At 42.9% G+C, this 18,398-nt stretch overlaps 6 protein-coding genes across 6 annotated transcripts; 1 reads left to right on the top strand and 5 right to left on the bottom strand.

Moving 5' to 3' along the window:
* Positions 1-6,977: 6,977 nt before the first annotated feature.
* Positions 6,978-7,955, bottom strand: PHALS_10887 (alternative mitochondrial precursor; the record flags this gene model as incomplete). Its single annotated transcript, XM_024726390.1, has 1 exon — positions 6,978-7,955. One exon carries the CDS (start codon positions 7,953-7,955, stop codon positions 6,978-6,980), a length of 978 nt encoding a protein of 325 aa, XP_024577072.1.
* Positions 7,956-9,897: 1,942 nt separating this feature from the next.
* PHALS_10886 (cystathionine gamma-lyase) lies at positions 9,898-10,328 on the bottom strand (the record flags this gene model as incomplete). Its single annotated transcript, XM_024726389.1, has 3 exons — positions 9,898-10,065; positions 10,138-10,170; positions 10,224-10,328. 3 exons carry the CDS (start codon positions 10,326-10,328, stop codon positions 9,898-9,900), a joined length of 306 nt encoding a protein of 101 aa, XP_024577071.1.
* Positions 10,329-10,397: 69 nt separating this feature from the next.
* On the bottom strand, positions 10,398-12,787 carry PHALS_10885 (ras-like protein; the record flags this gene model as incomplete). The annotated part of the gene is made up of 14 exons (XM_024726388.1): positions 10,398-10,459; positions 10,558-10,624; positions 10,701-10,721; positions 10,781-10,965; positions 11,098-11,138; positions 11,212-11,257; positions 11,347-11,356; positions 11,509-11,742; positions 11,810-11,896; positions 11,956-12,155; positions 12,220-12,400; positions 12,462-12,527; positions 12,583-12,621; positions 12,680-12,787. The coding sequence occupies 14 exons, from the start codon at positions 12,785-12,787 to the stop codon at positions 10,398-10,400; spliced, it is 1,347 nt and encodes a 448-aa protein (XP_024577070.1).
* Positions 12,788-13,103: 316 nt separating this feature from the next.
* On the top strand, positions 13,104-15,820 carry PHALS_10884 (Vacuolar sorting protein 9; the record flags this gene model as incomplete). Its single annotated transcript, XM_024726387.1, has 2 exons — positions 13,104-13,162; positions 13,225-15,820. 2 exons carry the CDS (start codon positions 13,104-13,106, stop codon positions 15,818-15,820), a joined length of 2,655 nt encoding a protein of 884 aa, XP_024577069.1.
* Positions 15,821-15,946: 126 nt separating this feature from the next.
* PHALS_10883 (ferredoxin 1-like protein) lies at positions 15,947-16,482 on the bottom strand (the record flags this gene model as incomplete). Its single annotated transcript, XM_024726386.1, has 2 exons — positions 15,947-16,301; positions 16,361-16,482. 2 exons carry the CDS (start codon positions 16,480-16,482, stop codon positions 15,947-15,949), a joined length of 477 nt encoding a protein of 158 aa, XP_024577068.1.
* A 684-nt stretch (positions 16,483-17,166) lies between these two features.
* On the bottom strand, positions 17,167-17,508 carry PHALS_10882 (uncharacterized protein; the record flags this gene model as incomplete). Its single annotated transcript, XM_024726385.1, has 1 exon — positions 17,167-17,508. The coding sequence occupies one exon, from the start codon at positions 17,506-17,508 to the stop codon at positions 17,167-17,169; it is 342 nt and encodes a 113-aa protein (XP_024577067.1).
* Positions 17,509-18,398: the final 890 nt, after the last annotated feature.

The following is an 18,398-nucleotide window of genomic DNA, read 5'->3' as shown; positions in this document are numbered from 1 at the left end:
TGTTGGCATGATTTTTTTCCAAGGAACAGATTGGCTGTATTCTCACCGGTAACAGTGAGGGTTGGTAACAACGAAAGGGTCATTTGCTCAAACGTTTATAAAGGTTGCGATGTCATGCTTTACCTAGAATATTGATAGGAAAGAAGAACTGTCAGCTTTACCTGTTTTCATGAATAAAATAGCCTTTCTCTATCGTTTTTGTAAGCGAGACTCAAACTATGATGCGTTCATGCCCATTGACATCTACTTGGACTAAAGCACAGCCTATAGCAAAGTTTAACGCATCACAGACGACACGAGGTGGCCGCTTCGAATTCGCCGGGCAAGAATCGGAACAATAATACTCTTTTGCTCGTAACCTTACTAACCGTCTATTCTGCTGCTCCCCAGCGCCATTTAAGTCCAATTTTAGGAAGATTTGTGAGGATTCGTGACAAATCAACATAGATTTGTACTATACTTGTGCAAGTGCTTGGTAAGGTCAAGCCACTTCTTATATCCTGTCGAGACAGAGAACTGCTTTTCTATGATTGTCTTCTTTATGTAAACATCCTGCAAACTATAATTCGAAAAGCCACAACAAAAAGAGATATAATCGACCCTTATCCATGCTCGTGATATGCTCGAATACTGCTTGCAAGCGCTTAAAATCGATGACCACATCCGAACTCCCGTGTTCTGCACGAAACTGAACGAATACATCGTGAGGTATATTTGTGGACCGCCAGACAAAGTACGCGTCACTATTGCATTAGTCAATCTTCTTAGCAGTACTAGCAATTTTCGGAACAACTCACTCCAAAAGTAAAGAGCAATGAACGGCCTTCTATGAGTGATTTCTATCCAACATCAGCTATGTCAAGCGGGCTGATTAAGGTGCAGTCGGCCATGCTTTTCTGCAGCATGTTTATAGGAGTCGACGCTGGCGCATAAATAGAAGCTGCATTTTAAGCATACACAAATTACACTTGCTGTTAGCCTTTCTTACATGGATAGGTTTGCTCTTTCAGCGACGCTTCGTACTTCGCACATAAAAAGCGCTAAGAACGCCCACTTGTCCCTTGTGATACCCAATGAACGTAGTTAGCTCCAGAAACTACGCCATGACACAACTCACCTCGACGTCATTGATTACCTCATAACAAGGTCGGTTGAAATCCTAAGCTTTCCCACTCTTCATACTAAAGGATCTGCGAGTGTTCTTGATCTCAGACTTATCTATGACGGATTATAAGCTCTGCTCGTTCTTGTACCAGCCGAGCCGTTTCGAAGATTTCACCGTCTTCAACATTTTCCAAAGATCCCCTAGAAATTATTGTTTAAGCTCCATGAGAGCTTCTACCCGGAAAAATCGTAGTTGATCTCCATTTATTGAACTACCCCGTCGCCTTGTTTACGAGTGAAACATTTTCGCATCGCAAACCTTCGAGCCTCACTGATTCGCACATTGTGCGCGTCACGATGTACTGTCGAGTCAAATGTACCGTCACATTGTGACAGGAATAAGCGGTCTATGCTACGTCCTTCTACTCCTGAAATACGATTTTCTATTTTCACCGGACCTGACACCGACTACGATACACGATCCCAATTTACACCTCACCACCTCTGGCACAATATCCCGCAGTCGCTAATACTTTCTTCAAAATCTGCATGAAGTAGTACAAAAAGGTAGGTTCGCTAACTTAAGCCGGGCGTCGAATAGCGAGTCATTGAGATAGTAGATCCGTATATTGTTCCGAATCTGAATCAAAAACGAAGAATCTAATTTAGCTTAAGATGGTGCTATTTGCGCTCAGCTATCTACAACAGGAGATTTTACCGAACAGAGCGTAAAATCTGTAGTCCATGTGCCGCGCAAAGGACCAATGTAACAATTGCGAAGAATTTTGGTACGAACAGCTGGTGATGGGGCCCCGTGAAGAAGCCCGATGGACGAAAGTGAATTATGTACGAACATCATGAAAGGGTTCGTACTTCGTTGAAAAGACGTGTCAGTCTTCCAGCATGAGAAGCTTGTTAAGAAATGAATACTACATAATAGCAGCAAGATGTTAAATGGCGATTAAATATTTGAGTTGATATCGATAGTTTAAGAAACCGAGCTTTGATCATCCTATTATATGCGTGAGTCCTTCACCGGGACACTCCAAAAGCTTAATGCAGAGGGCGGATCGTTCCTGCTTGAAGATCTAAGGAACATCATATATTTTTTAAAGGTAAATAGTTTGTTGTTCTAGCAGACCCATCACGAGTATTGTCCCTATATCAAAATGGTGGTTATGAAGCTGACCTTACTTCAAGAACAAGGTCAATTTGGCTTTTACAAAAAGTTGAGAGAGCTTTGGTGATTTATGGTCGCATCTCGGCTAGAAAGCAGAGCTCGTGGCCTTTGCACGAAGCAGCGACACTTAGCGCAATGCATGAGGTTTTCAGGGATAGTTTGCAGCCAGCAATATTATTTGAGAAATCTTGGATGACAGGGATAGCTTTGTGCTCGCGTTTTCCGGGGATTCCTGTGTCGAGAAGTGTCACGGTGGCGTAGGGCTGCAGTCTTCCGAAAAGTCGATTTGAAGAGACCAGAGCAATCTGCGTGTGGCGAGGTCTAGATGTTACTTAGGGCGGCACATCCATGTCACAGTGTGACTGAGCAGCTTAGCTGACAACTGAACACTGTGTAAATCAAGTACTGAAGCTCCGCGGGTCTGATGCGACCGTTGTAATCTCGTAAATGAAAGGCAAAAGTGGTATAATTTCTATAAAAAAGCTCGTTTTGAGATTGAGAAGCCTTGCGTGCAAGGAATTGAGATGGTGAGATCATTCTGGAGATTTTGGTCCGTTATAGTTGAGTCTAACATTTAAGTACCCGAAGAGCGCGGAGGATGAGGAACGGGCCAGCGATGCTCAAGTTCTACCATTCTTCATATGTCGGCGGAGTACCGCGAAATACTGACAAGAGAGTGCTTTTCCCGGATTGACCTGACTACTGATACTAAATACTGCCAGCCACATGATTTTAATTGAAGGAGCGCTGCGTCGTCGTTAATACTTCCTATCGTGCAAACTACAAAGTGAAATTTGTAATAGGTAGGGGGTAACTCTCCCCATTCAGCATGTCAATGCAAATGGAAATTGTAGATTTTTTCAGTTAGCTTTATACAATCAAAATTCCAAGCCAAGGATACTCTAAGATCTGCCTCAAACGCGTAAAATACACCTGTGTCATTCATTCGTCCAGTGACCCAACTACTTACACTGCATATTGTCTATGCGTCGATCTATTTTGATGACATACTCGTCCATAACGTTAAACAACATGGATAATGCTGTTGACATCCATTTCGGACCCTTGCGAGCAGTGCTCGAGTGTACGCACTTTAATATGATGTCTACCAACGTCGACAATGTGATTTTGCGCAGAAAAGATATCATCATGAGTGCTAGTTTTCAATGAGTTAAACTTCAGAGCCTTTGTGACTTAGCGAGTACCGCTAACCCTGAGGATTTACGGAATTTGCTTGGACTGACAACTATTTGCACAACTGAGAGCAAATTTCGTCGACATAGCACAGCACTCTACGTCATCCTTGTAAGAAATCGGGCTCAACGGAAATGGCGGTCATTTGACTGGCAGAGCGTTCTATGCGCACCTATTCAGGCCCATCTGGACCAAATCAACCGATTCGTGTCGACATAACTTGTTGCCTACTACCATGAACTATGCCTGAGTTCAAGCCGTCACAAATGCGTGGCTGTCTTGCAAACTTGCTCGAATATACTTTTGAAGCCCGGATACTTTAGATAAGTTTTTGAAGCAAATTCGTGTCACCCCAATGGCGTCAATACATACATTGGCTAAGGCGTGCGAGGCATACTCAAATTTGCTGTGCTACTTAAAGTTCTGGGCAGCGAAAACTTGTGAGTTCAGCTATACTGTTTGTCAAAGCGTCTGAAATGACACTGGCCTGATAATTTGCTATATCACAGCAAGTATCCGCTTGATATACAACGTGTAGTAATATCTCATGAGAAGGACCTCAAATACAAGATTATATATAAGGCATCTTCTCTTGCAGGGAATCTCGGTCGACTAAAGTCTTACACCTCAGCAAGCATAATATAGTTGTGGCACATCAGGTACAAATGGTAAAGCGCTGGCATGAAATAATAAAAACCTTCCGAATGCTCCGGTGTATTCAACCAGCTTGCCGGATTCAACTGAGCCCTGCTAGTCTCTGAACAAAATTTTCATTTTACCTTTTAACGCCGCCGTCGATAACAGTGTTGGTGTCTAAGAAAATGGATTTTACGCTGCTCTCGGCGTAACTATTACAGATGATGACACAACAGAGCAAAACTTATTTCTATTCATAATGTAGCTGGTGATGCAGCTGGCCTGAGCGTAAAGCTAGCCTTAGCTACTGGTCAACAATATAGAAATAAGCAGAGCAGAGAAACAGGAGCACCACATCACGTTTAATTCCAGCTAAATGAGAGCACTAAAATGAGGATATCAGGACTCAATGCAGCAATATTGATTTTGATCACTTTAGCATTGCCGCTTTGCAATAGTCCATGAACGACCATAGAATCAAATACGACTTAGATTCGGATCACACTGGTGTTGTAAATGCCATGAAATATAGCAGCAGTCTTACATGATTACCATTTTAGCGATTTTACTAAACAGCTCAGCCGATAGTCTTGCCGTGCAGAGGACTTCTAGCGCCATTATCTACAGCTGGGATCAAAACGAGTTTATTAGCCTGCTTAATAGCTAGCTAATTGTAATTAAACTGATCACTTACCTAGAAGACTTCATTATCTCTCCGCCAACTTGACTTACCAGTGGAAATTGTCTCGCAGCGATATTTTTATTGTACTGCAAAATTTTGTCGACCTTACTTCTTTATCTTGCACTCAGTTGGATATGCCTGCAGCCAGCGATATCCTCATAATCATATACATATAGCGAGCGCGTAAGTGACACAAGAGCAACCACTCAACGAGTGCGCGTGAAACGATTAATTTCAATTCGGGTTCCGTCTATGGTCTGATTTATCCCGCACATTCTTTTGGTATTGGTGGGTTAGCATTGTCAGGACATCTACATATCGTAAAAAATTGATATTTATTTCTCACATAGGTGAATCATCATGTACCAAGTTAGAAGAAAAGTCGGATATACATAAGCCTCTGAGATTTGGCAAAGCCCATAAAATCTGTTTCACAGTCTTTAACAAAGTCCGTAAAATCTCTTTGACAGTATTGTTGCGCATCTTATCATGGCATCGATCGTGTGTACAAAAGGAATGATTGGCCAGAGGCAACTGAAGTGGTTTAATCACTTCCTCTGCAAAAGCGGCAAAGTTATGCAGATCAAAGCGCTCCTGTAGCTACCAGATTGTGACTGATAATCTTTTGGCACAAGTAATTTTAGTTAGGCAGCGGGTTTTCTCTACCCAACGCTTGCGTCGGGCCATACAGCCCCCTGACACTGTAATCAGACCGCAACTATTAAGGTACAGAGCATCGTCTAACGCTGCTACTGCTGATCTAGCCGTAAGCAATCCCCTTGAGGGGTCATAATCTGTGGAGTCAGAAGGTGCCCACGAAGCAAATCTTGCGTACGAGTTTCACTCTCAGACATAGCTACATACACTTTCAAATAAGTGTTGAAGGATCGTACTGTGGCGCGCCGAGCGGTATATCGAGTCAAGTTGATCAAAGCCATAAGCTCGATGCTAAAGTAGCGTCTTTATTGACGATCTCTGTGGCCTAAACGCTAGTTTTAAGCAATTTGAGCTATGAAGCTGGGCAAAAACACTCGAAACCACACCATTTCTTTGTCAACCTCTTTGCGAGATTCGATTCGCTCTCTGCTTCGGGAAGAAGGGGGCATACAACGTAGGCATCTCGCGCGAGAAGCGAGTGTTGGAGACGTCAGCCTCAGAAGGCTTTTATGCGAGGAAAGCAAACATAAAGCATCGTTTCGGGAGACCGCGAAGCCGAGCGGTGGTAAAAAGTTGGAACTTGGTGATTTAGCTTGATTGTTTTCATCCCACCTTTCCCACTTAGTCAGGCGACCATGGCATCGGCCATAAAACCCTCGTCTATTTAAGCTGATCCTGTTGTGTGGCGCTTAAGTTTGTAATCAAAGGGAGGGGTGTTTTGTGTGATTATGCTCTTACAGCTGGCACTGGAGTTTTTGCTGCAGGTCTTGGGAAAAGTCTTTGTGCAAGGCTGGGTTGTGACCCCATAGAATTCACGATGTGGTCTAACGAGGAACGTACACCATTACGGTGTACGTACACAAAACACCACAGAACTTCCAACATAGTTCGAGATTCAAAAGTTTTGGAACCAAAACTGTGATGGGTATCATTATAACTTCCGTAAAAAGTAAAGTACAGTGATCTGGTCGCAGGTACTCAATCAGACTAATGGTATGACAACAGCAAAATTCCGTCAGACACTTGAATTGCTAACCTCCCACAAGACATTACACAGGATTAATAATGATAGGCGATCAAACATATATATCAGTGACGTAATATAGACTAGCTCATTCAAATTTTGGTCCTATGTGTCTCTGGACCCTATAGAATCATCTATGCCGCTACCTTAAAGAAGTGATTCTAATTTCTACCTTATCCATATATGGGAGAAATTTTAAAGTTTAAATTTTAATATCTGTAGTAATTGTGCTTGAATGTTTAAATGCGATCAGATTCACCGAAGGTCAACAAAAGAGCGTCGAGACAACACCACGTTTGAATTTGCATCTTCACCAAAGCTCGAGATGGAAGAACAGTCGATGCTACATGCTATCATCTACAAAAACCTGGCAATCTGACATGACAATGTTTTGTAACTATTCGCTTAGCTTCAATTTTCAAAGAACGATTTCGTTAAAAAATTGTCAATTTAGATTTTATATGCGATCCATAAAGTTCCCAAGTTGTCTAACAGCAGTCCTACTGATTCTGAACAAATGGACTAATACCCTTCTTCTGGTCCAGGTCTGCAAACGCATGGTTCACATCGCGATGGCTACATTCGTCTGCACGGACGCACTTGACCATGTCATACAAAGACGCGGTTTCAGGTAATTTATAATACGTCTGTGCAATCAGTGGTGCTTTTTTCGTTTTCCATTCTTCCAGATGACCATCTTCGATCTCTTTGAGCAGACACGTGTAAGTCTTGACGGCTTCTTCCTCAAGATACCCCACGAATCGGTGACATGTCTTGGGTGACATTAAGTAAGTGAGGAAAAATCCATTGAAAAACACACCTTGAGCACCCAAGACCAAAGTGCGAAAGATGTAGCCAGGTTGTTTAATGTTCATAAAGATAAGTAGATGCATGCGCTCATTTTCAGCTTCCTCCAATAACGTGTGAATCCAGCCATAGTCGCGCTTGAATTTGCGCAGTGAGCGCAAGTGCCGTAACATACCGCCTACCATACCAGGTACACCTGCAACGGATTCGAGAAAGAGGCAACGGTTCAGCCAGTCTTTCTCGGTCATGGCACCACCTGGTCCACGGTAACCCGAGAGTATGTCGAAACTTGTGCGAAGCGCCTTTACAGCCAAATACGCGACACGCTCGTGCATTTTTTTGATCGGATGATGAGTAATTTCGATCGAGGAAATCTTTTTGAGGTCATACACAGCGCGGTCGATCGGGTGTTCCCAAATTGGTTCCCCATTTTCACTCGTGGTACAACGAGTTTGTTTGAAGTGAGGAATGTAGGCGGGCTCGTTTGTGATGTTTGTTGGCTTTGGAAAATTCGCCTTTTCAGTGGATGGCGTCGTCTCGTTTAACCCACGCTGACTCGCGATATTGGCAGTTGAGGCGAAGTGTTGACGCTTAATTAACCCCAAAGTTTGACGGCGGTGTAATGGGCTTAAAATTGATTTCTCGAAGAACTTTGTGGTAGCAAACTGCATCGTAAATTGACAAGTGGTTTTTTGAATGTGAAGAACGTGGAAAATTGGAAAGTGAGTCTTAATTGACTACTTCAAAACGAAGACAAGCTCAATTTAACAGCATAGTCGATTGTCTGGCTATTGTCACTGTGCTGAATTCCGTTGGAGCCGGTCAGGAGATGAAGTAAAAAGTATTCCAGGCTTGCAATGTACATTGTCTCATGTAGATTCAAATTAGCACGACTACGTGTTGAATTGGATTAACAAAAAGGTGTATAATTGACTTGGACGTACAAAGAATGCACATTAGGATTGTATAATTATTTCAATAAAGCTAAGTTTCTGAAACGCTTATTGTCGAATATACACCTTGCTGAACTGGACGGCAGCACTGTATTAAAGCCTCAAAGACCTAAAAATTGAGTTTTCCAAGCATATTTTGCCTGACACAAAGATTAATGGACTCCTGTCTCTGTCTATATTAAATGTTATCATTTGATACGCAAGTTGTCCGACGTCTGTGATAAAAGGAGCAATTGACCAAAATCGAATATCATCATTTATAGAGCAGCACCGTAAACAAAAATTAGCAAAGAAAGTCAGTAATGTTTTTATATGAATAGCAATATTGTGATACATAGAAAATGGCAGTGTATATAAAGAAGCTTTTTTAACCGTAAATTGTTATGCTGAGTAGCTTATCCAGTTAATGTGAATGTCACGAGAGGACTTTGGCAAATCCTCAGAACTGACGACACTATTTATAATTGACTGTGACCGAGATGTTACTGAATTCTTCGTTATAAAAAAGGCGATATATGTTTTTCAGCCTATATTTTACGCTAGATATTATTTAACACAAGACTTTAAGTTGCGAGAGTACTACTTCTAGTTCTATTCATAGTCGTTTAGTGCTTTTTCGGTCGAACCCTATAAGATTCAAATCCACGATAAACGAACGGAAGTATGCACGCCTTTGCAAGTGATCATTGCAATGCAGCTGGCATTTTTTCTTGCAGCAAATTTTCTTCGTGCACTTGGGCTTCTTGTCCTTGGTCACATCATCTTCCTCTATGTTCTAAGGCCATCAACCCATATCCTAAAACTGGTACTATACATCATTTCATCTTGCTCGTCAAAAGTTAAATTTACTGCTACGCCCATCGTTCGTCTGGTCACCACAAAGACCTGCTCACTGGAAAGTCTGCCTGTTGTGGTCACTATCTGGTCGGTCTACAGTAAATAATCGCTCATGCAAATCGTGCTTGCCATTACTCACACTGCAATTTTTTTCGCTCTCAAGTTGCAATTACAAGGGCAGATATCCAATCGACATCACTCCTTATCTAGTGTCTTAGCTTTTTAATTTGTAGTCGCCTCATGCCGCAGAAAACTTCTGCTCGTTTTCACAATTTCACTTGCATAATCTACATTTACAGGTAATATGCACATACTCATTTTGAGTAATACGATTTGACAGGTGATGTGCAGTGTAAAATTAAGCAAAAATAACTTAAACTTGGTTTACACTGAATTCTAATATGATGTCCACGAGACTTTCAGTACGCAGCCAAATTATATCGATAAAGCTGCGAGCATGTACCAAACGCTTCATTTTTCCTCGGAATAGTCTTCCTTTAGGATCATGGCGTTGATCAAAGCATTAAACGTGTCCGTGAACAATTTTTAAAGGCCGTGGATCTAGGGAGTGCGCAAGCTATGTACGCATTGAGACAAATACACATCCATGGCCAAGGATACTTCTCGCAGGCACTCTACTGGCTAAAACTTGCTGTTGAGCAAGATGACGTTCGTCGAATTCGAGCTACAGTGGCAAAAGAAATTGAGTATGTACTCAGGCAGATTTGAAGGTTCAGGCAAGTGAGCGCCAATTAGGAGTATCTACATTGGCAATGAGGCTCATGGTATGTAGCTCCAAGTTCAGTAAGATTCAACCTTGGGCTTAGCAGCTAAACGCACGGTCTAAATTAGCAATAATATCGGGAGAGCCCTCGATTCCGACAAAAAGATGAATGAAGCTATCAGAGATGCCGATATCCTTACGCAACTCTTCCGGGACTGATGCGTGGATCATGATAGCAGGAGACTCGGCCAGCGACTCAACAGCATCCTAACTTTTGGCCAACGTGAAGACTTGAAGGTTCTCGAGAAATGAACGAGCTTTTCCGAGGTCGCCACGTACATAGAATGTCACCATACCACTGAACCCAGACGCCTGCTTCTTGGCAATCTCGTGCTGTGGGTGGGTTTAAGGCCCGGATAACAAACCTTTTCGACGGCAGGATGTTTCTTTAGGTACTCGGCAAAAACTTTAGCATTCTTAGCATGTGTGGCCATACGCATGTGCAGTGTCGTAAGACCGCGAAGTGCCATATAGCAGTCAAAGGGTGAGGGAACGGCACCGATACCATTTTAAATAAAACGTCAACCGTGTTGATGTCTTCAGAATTGGTGATGACCGCCCTCCAACGACATCACTGTGTCCATTAATGTACTTGGTGATACTGTGCATGACAATCAGCACCCACAGTCAATGGATTTTGAAATTAAGGGGACATGAACGTATTGTCCACAACAAGAAGCAGATTGTGACTGTTCCTACAGCCTGAATGTCCGTAATCTTTTGTCCACATTGTAAAAACAAATATTGGCGGCACCAACAAGAAGACCTACAATCCATCCGTTGTGCTTTACTGTAAATTCTGAAACTTCGTTCCTATAGCTTGGTCTCTATATCATTCACACGATTGAACATGAATTGTCTCTCTATCCACAATACATAAGATGTCAATAGGTACGTTACACTGATAGATGCTTGTTCTTACCTTGAATTTCAATCGGAGTGGTTCATCGGCCGTCCATCTTCTTGCATCGGCTGCCGTCACAGGATGATCCAACTGCAGATTTTCATCTTCAAAGCCGAGTAAACTTCCTTTTTCATAAAAAACCGAGGGCTTTTCGGATGCGGCATTTAATAAATCCCCCAGATTTGTCCCCACTGGAACATTTACTGGTAAAGTTAGGCCATTATAGTCAGCGACAAATACTTCGACAGTATTTTTTGGGTTCACTTTAGACCTTGTCAAGATTGTTCAAATTCGTGTAAAGGTCCAAAAAACTCTTTCTATTTAGCGTAAAATACCAAGCTTTGTCCCAATCGATTCAGTCCACATGCATCGCCTACTGTCTCAAAAACAATGTGAAGATATCAACGGCCCATCTCCAAACCAGAAACTTTGTTTGAATATCTCAATACCTCGGCGATGAGATGTTGACATGGTAGCATAAAATTTCTGTGTAAACTTTCATGTTGTAAGAATATTTTTTTCACATTAGCGGGCCATTTTGCTCGTGTGCTATCATGTACTTGACCATCTTGAGCTCTACTTACTGTCTATCGCCTAAAGTGCTGGTACTTCGGGAGTCTCATGCTTATTTTTGCTATCAGTCGTCTCGAAATGGCGTTCATACCAAGATGTAACTAGTTTGATATCTAACGCTACAGAATAAAACACGTACTCTTCTTCTGCTTGGGCACTTTTTTTCGACGCACTTCGCGTACAAACATCTCAAAAACCGCTGTCACATTTGCTCCTGTCAATGCACTTGTTTCAATGTACCGCGCGTTGTATGACTGTGCTATTTGTCGACCTTCCTCTGTGCTTACTTGACACTTGGTCGGATCATTCTCTACCACATCCTTCTTGTTAGCCACGAGTATAATTGGTGGTAATGGACGACGACTTTCGTTAATTTGAAGGTGGAGATCAAAAAATGGTTGTAATTCCTATCAAGACAATATCAAATCATAAGTTTATTCAATCCATCAATGATGATACATCGTTTGTACTTACATGAAGCGAAATGCGCGAGTCCATACTATATACAAAAACATACCCATCCTTGTCCATCATCCATTGCCCTCGTAATGACTCAAAATCCTAAAAATTTGGAGCGAGATATAAGTGATTGATAAAATCAGGACCACGCGACGACATACATCTTGTCCTGCAGTGTCTAGTATTTCGAGCATACATAATCCATCGTCCACTGTGATTGCTTTTCTGTACGCATCTTCAATTGTAGGATCCCAATCTTTGACAAAATAATCTCTTACAAAGCGTAGCGTCAATGCACTTTTGCCTACACCACCAGAGCCCAACACCGACATGTGGAGCGTCTCTTGTCCATTTACAGGACCTTTCATAACATGCTTTTGTCAAGTTTTTTTCTATCTAATAAAAAGGAATAACAAGACGCGTACCAAGTGATTTGTAAAAAGCCTCGCCTTGCGAGACATAGAGTGTATCGTTGTTCTGAAGCTCATCAACGTCCGAGATCTCAGCGCCACTAGCTAGAAATAGTCGCTTTGCACGCACACCAAGCTTCTTGCTTGCAACTTTTTTAAGTTTCGCAATACTTTCCTTACTTTTAAGGTTCATCACCTAGAATAAACAAAAGCATTAGGTCCATGGTCCTAGCAAATTTGTCTTCTCTGTCGCGAACCTTTCCCTCAGAGCCAACCTCATTACGGTATATAAATAACCGCATGTCACTCATGATGCTAAGCGTCTTGATGTCGCTTTTGTAGCAGTTAAAGCGAGCACGACGTTGCCCAAGTTATCACCTTCTTCAAAAGCGTAACCTTCGTAGGATGGTTCCCCCCCTACTTATTTAGTTGTAATCAGGGTTACACAATTGCAGTATACAAATTTAAACAATACATTAAATTTGTCGCAGATGTAGCCAGGTACCTGCGTTACAGTCCTGTCTGTACACAGGTCAATGCAAGTAAAATTTAGGCCAAATTGTAAACGGAAAGAAAGCATCATGTGTAAACTGTTATGCTTGAACTTATAGTCTCATGTGATTGTTGTAGACATCTAGCCGTTGAAGAAGTGAATAAGATACGCACTTTAAGCAGTGCGGACTGCATCATTCGACGTTCACAACATGATTGAAAAGCTTCCACAGTTACTGAAGACTTTAGTCTCTCGGTTTTTTTTTCCAGAGTTTTTTGTCGAGCCAAAAAATTTATCGACCTAAGGAAAATGGTCCTTATATCCTATACCGTAACCCTCCTTTTACGTTGCTTTATCATTTCTTACGTTGCGTGAAAGCGTAATCCGTGTTGCTTGACAACACCTAATGAGCAAAGAAAGGTGTCGTGCCCCCTCTTTCGATCGAGCGTCAAGCAAAGCACCAACGTACGTTCTATTGTCTACTCTCGCTAAAAGATTTAAAGTATTAGCTTCTTAAGTCTCGACAGGCAAATATTTCAGTCAATCTTTTCAGTGCGACCAGTCAACAACGACGTTGTACATCCGCAACGTTCGACTCTACCACACAAGTCCATTTGCTTCAGCTTAGAAATTATGTGTTTAGACAACATGCATACACAGCAGCAAGATAAGCAGCAGCAAGAAAAGCAGCAGAAGAGTGACATTAGTCCACCCACACGACGGCGATTACGATCGCGAGAGAAGGAGGATGTGGGTGCGCCTGCCGTGTGGGTTATACCAGATTGGGTTACGCATCCAATTATCGAGAATTTTTATGGCTACACACGGCATGCCCGAACTACATCGTTTGACGAAATAATGTGCTCACCAGTCAACGCAAGAGTCACAACGACATTGGGTGAGAATTGCTGCAGTTACAAAGTCGCAGATGATGATGACAAAGGCCATCAATTTGTGACTCGCCGACCGTTTGGGTCGTTTGCCTATTCCTGTACAACGGACACAAGTGAGGAAGGAATTGGGACCGAAAATTTACTTTACGATCGCCACACTGTTATGGGTGCTGGCCAAGACAATTGTGGATCTGGATACGCTCATTGGAATAGAATGCACCATACTTTAACTCTCAACGGAGCATTAGTACCAGTACCTTTAGAACCTCGTTATAGAATTGATAGAGTATCAAGTGTGGAAAACTCACAGAACGTTGGAGATCGAGCAACGTTTGGTTTTGCATTCTCTTTTAATCTTGATAGTCCGTACTCGTCTATGACGTCTGCAAGGTTACGTGCAAAGTTACAAGACAGTCTACACGATATGGACACTCGTATTGCAGAGGAAAAGATGCGTTTGAATCAGATTCAACAAGCAATAAAGCAGAAAGCAGGAGTTAAGCGTTCGAAGGCAACTCCAAACGCCATGTGGAGCTTGATTTGTGGTATACGGACAGATGAAACGTCTCAAGCTGACGGAATGGCTTTCCTGGTTGAAGAATTGGGAATAGCTGTGTCGCACCGAGCTTTAAATCAGCTCCAGCGTCATCGTCGACATGTGAGTGGCATCTTGCAAATAGTAACCGAACACAATCCAGATCTTGAGCTCACGGAGCGGCAACTCGACTCATTTGAAGTAGCAGACGCGATGTTGGACAATGACATCAAATACAGTGTCTTGAATCAGCAGTACACGTTGTTGCTGGCTAGTTTGACTCAGCGACGACGTGCTGCAGCTCAAGCAAAGCTACACAATGGCAATGATTGTTTTGAGAAGACTCATGTCAAGAGTATGATGCTGTCAAACCTGTTAGAAGCTGTGAGCTGGTATCGATTAGTGCAGCGTAATGCAAGGGAAGAATCAGCTTCGAGTTGTGTGAATGTGACATCAAATTTTGAATCGAACGGTGAGTCCGCTCTTTCTTCTGGACTGACAGATGTCCAGGTGGATACAATTTTTGATGTCTTAGCTGGGGAAGACTTTTATTCTGATTACAACAAGCTCATGTGTCAAGCTGATTGGTGGGAGATTGCACAGGCTCACTTTGAGAATCTCATCTTTTCGTCCAAGCACTCACGTATCTGTCAATGGATATATCAGCTTTCAAGAGACGTCGCAGTCGTGAGTTTTGAAGAATTGGAGAGAAACGATCGAAAAGGTCATAAATCAAGGACGAATTCTACGGTTGGGGACTATATGCATCACAAGAGCCACCGTCAGCACCCTTCTTGGGCAGAAGACCCATCTCCTGAACAAATTCTTGACTTTCTTGAAAGACTGACAAGTCGCGTGCGTCGCGAATTTGATGTTGCGAACGATGTGAGCAAGAGCTTAAATGTGTTTATTCAGCGCACTGTCTTCCCACGCATTGGTGTTCTCTGCTTTAATCAAAAATCAATGAGGGAGTGCCAGAGGAAAGATAAAATGTGGCGCAAGAAGTGCCATGAGATGAGCGGTTTGCCCATGGAGAACCTTGGCGTGTCCCTTGAATTGGTTCAAAAGATCCGTTTGAATCTGCCTAGCCATCAGATTAATGGATCAAGTCACAAAAGTTTAAGTCCACGACAGGTTTTTCTAGTTCGTGCGATTGAGGCCTTCAATGGCATGCATAGTATTGTACCGTGCGATTTGCTAGATGAGTTGATGCATGGCGTCGTAATTTTACATCACGAAGCTGCCCTTGTGTTAGGCACGACTCAATTTTCTGTGGAAACATTCTTTCCGTTGTTGGCATACGTGCTGGTGCACTGTCGACTGCCGACTATTCACGCTCAGCTGCATCTTCTTGAGAACTTTGCGATCACGGCAGATAATGCAAATGGTGAGGAGTCGTATTACGTTTATTGCGTCCATGCTGCTGTCGAATACGTTTGCAACACAGCAGGACTAGGCGTTAAAAGCAATATTGAGGATCCCACTAGCTCATCCTTAAGTGTTGTCTCGACTCCAGAAAGCTCCAGCTTCTCACCTGTTATGCCAATTCTTCATAAACCTTCAACAGAACTCGCCATTTCGATCGAACCTGAGCTCGAGAATGGACCAAGCGACAGTAGAAGTACTACCGAAATGGGTGTGAACAAGCAGCAGATCTCCGAATCTGCTTTAAAGTTAAACTTCACTCGATGTTAGACTGTCAAGACTTTTAATTTATGTCGCGTATAACGAGGAGGGAACCGATCAGGTTTACCCATTGAATCAAAATTGAATTGTCGAAGACGCGTTCAAAATTCTTTTTCTTTTTCGATTTACAAATTCTTAATGAGGCTTTGGGACGTGACCGTCGACGTAAAAGTTGCGCGTGGCTTTAGGAAGCGTCACGATTGTACCCTCAAATGTTTCTTGTACGACAACTTGGCACCCTAATCTGGACGTATCCGTTAGTCCAAAAGCCATGTCCAACATATCTTCTTCATCTTCACACGGTTCTTCCAGCTTGTCAAATACGGAATCTTCAAGAATCACGTGACAGGTGGAACAGGCCATAGATGACTCGCATGCACCCTCAAGATCAATATCATTGGCATGTGCTACGTCCAAAATGGACATACCCGTCTTGGCTTTCACTTCCTTGAGAGTGTCGTCACGTAGCTTAAATTTGATGTTCACATTCCTAATCGAAGTTTCGTTAGTGTATTTATTGCAAATCACAGCTTTTTGTATACAGCGTACGTGGTATTGTTCGTATGATTAGACTGTTGTCCGTGAAGTACAGTGACTGACGCGTAGAAGAAGCGCGAAGTGTGGACTAAGTCTCCACGTGACAGAAGACGCTGACCAAGCACACGGAGCATTTACTACACACAAAATTGATACAATAACCGGTCTATGGTCAGTAGTTGGTAGGTAATTAACAAAATTTGTAACTTCCAATTTCATTTTAAAAATATACAAGAATATGATGTCGTAACTTTGTCAGTGCTTGGAGCTAAAATCGACAGCTTTTCAGTCTGCGTGGAAGCCGCAACGCGGAAACTGCGTTGTGCATACTTGGATTATTAAAAGGACTCATCGTGACTTAAATTTTGAGTTAACGTTTGCCGAATAATTGTATTATCGTAAGAAATTCAGTTTCTTGTGCTTTTTATACCAATGCATCTGTTTTGCTTGACACGTTAGTTTTTTTAACCTGAGCCAAATGCTTACAATTTGTTCACTTGTTTATTTAATGCTACAAATATGCTTCGGAAAGGAGTAAAGTCTTTTTGAGCTAGATTTCATCGACGAAACATATTATGATTTCCACAGCATTAGTATGCAGTCGTCCCTCGGATAACGTAACTAATGATCTCGTATAACTAATGAAAGTTTGTTCCACTAAGCTTATTTGTATATAGCCAAGTACTAACTCATAACTGGTAAAATAGTAGACAACTATGAGTTGCTCGAGTATATAGCGCTTTGCCTAACTCTACCCTTCAGGTCTTTCTGTGACATGGACATAATGCGACGTTAGGTACTGCATTAACTACCATTTTTTATAAACATGAATTTTGTAAATGTGCAAGACAGTGAAGTGCCAAGCAATCATGCTGGACTAATATGAAACCAGCCACAAACTGATGGTAGCCTGGACTGTCGCCGTCGTTTTGAGATTTCTGCAGTTCTCGAATGCGCCAGAGAACCACTGTATTTGTGGGATTCGTCACCTTCAGCAAAGAAGCAGTAATTGCTAGGCTCTTTAGCTTTTCCAGATTCGTGACTAACTGCTTTTCCACATCTTTGTTTTCTTGATCGTCATTCTCCTCTCCTTCCGCCTCCTGAAACAAGGCTATAATCTCATCGTCATTCAACCCCAGATTGGCTGTATCATCCTCCATTTTAGTAGGTGCGAGCCATTTACAGGGGAAGAATAGAGATCTGTTTAGCCTGAAGAGGTAGAAGGTGGCAGAGCTCAACCCCAAAGTAACTCCGTGCTCTTGAACACGGAACGTGTTCGCAAGCTGGGCTTGCTGGTCGTGGAAGTGACCATGAAGGGCTTTGCAAGACCATGGAAGGTCTTTATCCACTCCGGGACATCGGGCAATTATGCTCGTCGCTCCACGATACAAGGAGTCGGCTGTATGCTGAAGCGCTGAGAGCGCTGTCGAGTGCCACCGCCACTGTCGCATGGCGTCGGGGACTTACGTCACGGTGCCCAGGGTCCCTGTGGACCTCGGCGTCCAGTTTCCTGACGTCAATTGCGTGGAACGCTGTTCAGTCGTAGATTCGGATTCAAGGTATAATCTCATTCTTGGTATGACATAATTAGAACATCATGAGCCATAAATCGATTGGAGGGCGAAGACCTTGGGGGCTCCACGCACGTTTCCTGGTGAAGCGTTGGTGAGACATGAACCCACCTCTGCTAGGAAGCAAAAGAGCTATTGGCGCGAGCACTAGACCGGGACGGTCAATGTGATGGAAATCGGAGTATCCGAGTTGTCAAACACCAAAGGTGTATTGGATAAGAGTCCCGAGCGTGGCTCACGGGCTGAATATGGGGCGGCACGTAACCCATTGAGCGCAGCTCAAATATCGGAGCTGTCGCTGCATACCAAGAGTGGCATGGTCGGCCAAAGGGCCGAGGCATCAAGGGCGAGGCCCTTGTGATGCGCGTGGAGTGACACGTAACCCACTGAGCACTGCTCATGTCACGAAGCAGTTGCTGCATGCCAAGAATGACATGGTCGGACGAGGTCCGAGGCATCACGGGCGAGGCCCATGTGAC

Source organism: Plasmopara halstedii, assembly GCF_900000015.1.
Source record: "Plasmopara halstedii genome assembly, contig: Scaffold_525, whole genome shotgun sequence".
NCBI lineage: Eukaryota > Oomycota > Peronosporomycetes > Peronosporales > Peronosporaceae > Plasmopara > Plasmopara halstedii.
Note: the sequence above shows the minus strand (reverse complement) of the source record. Positions and strands in the feature narration are given on the sequence as shown.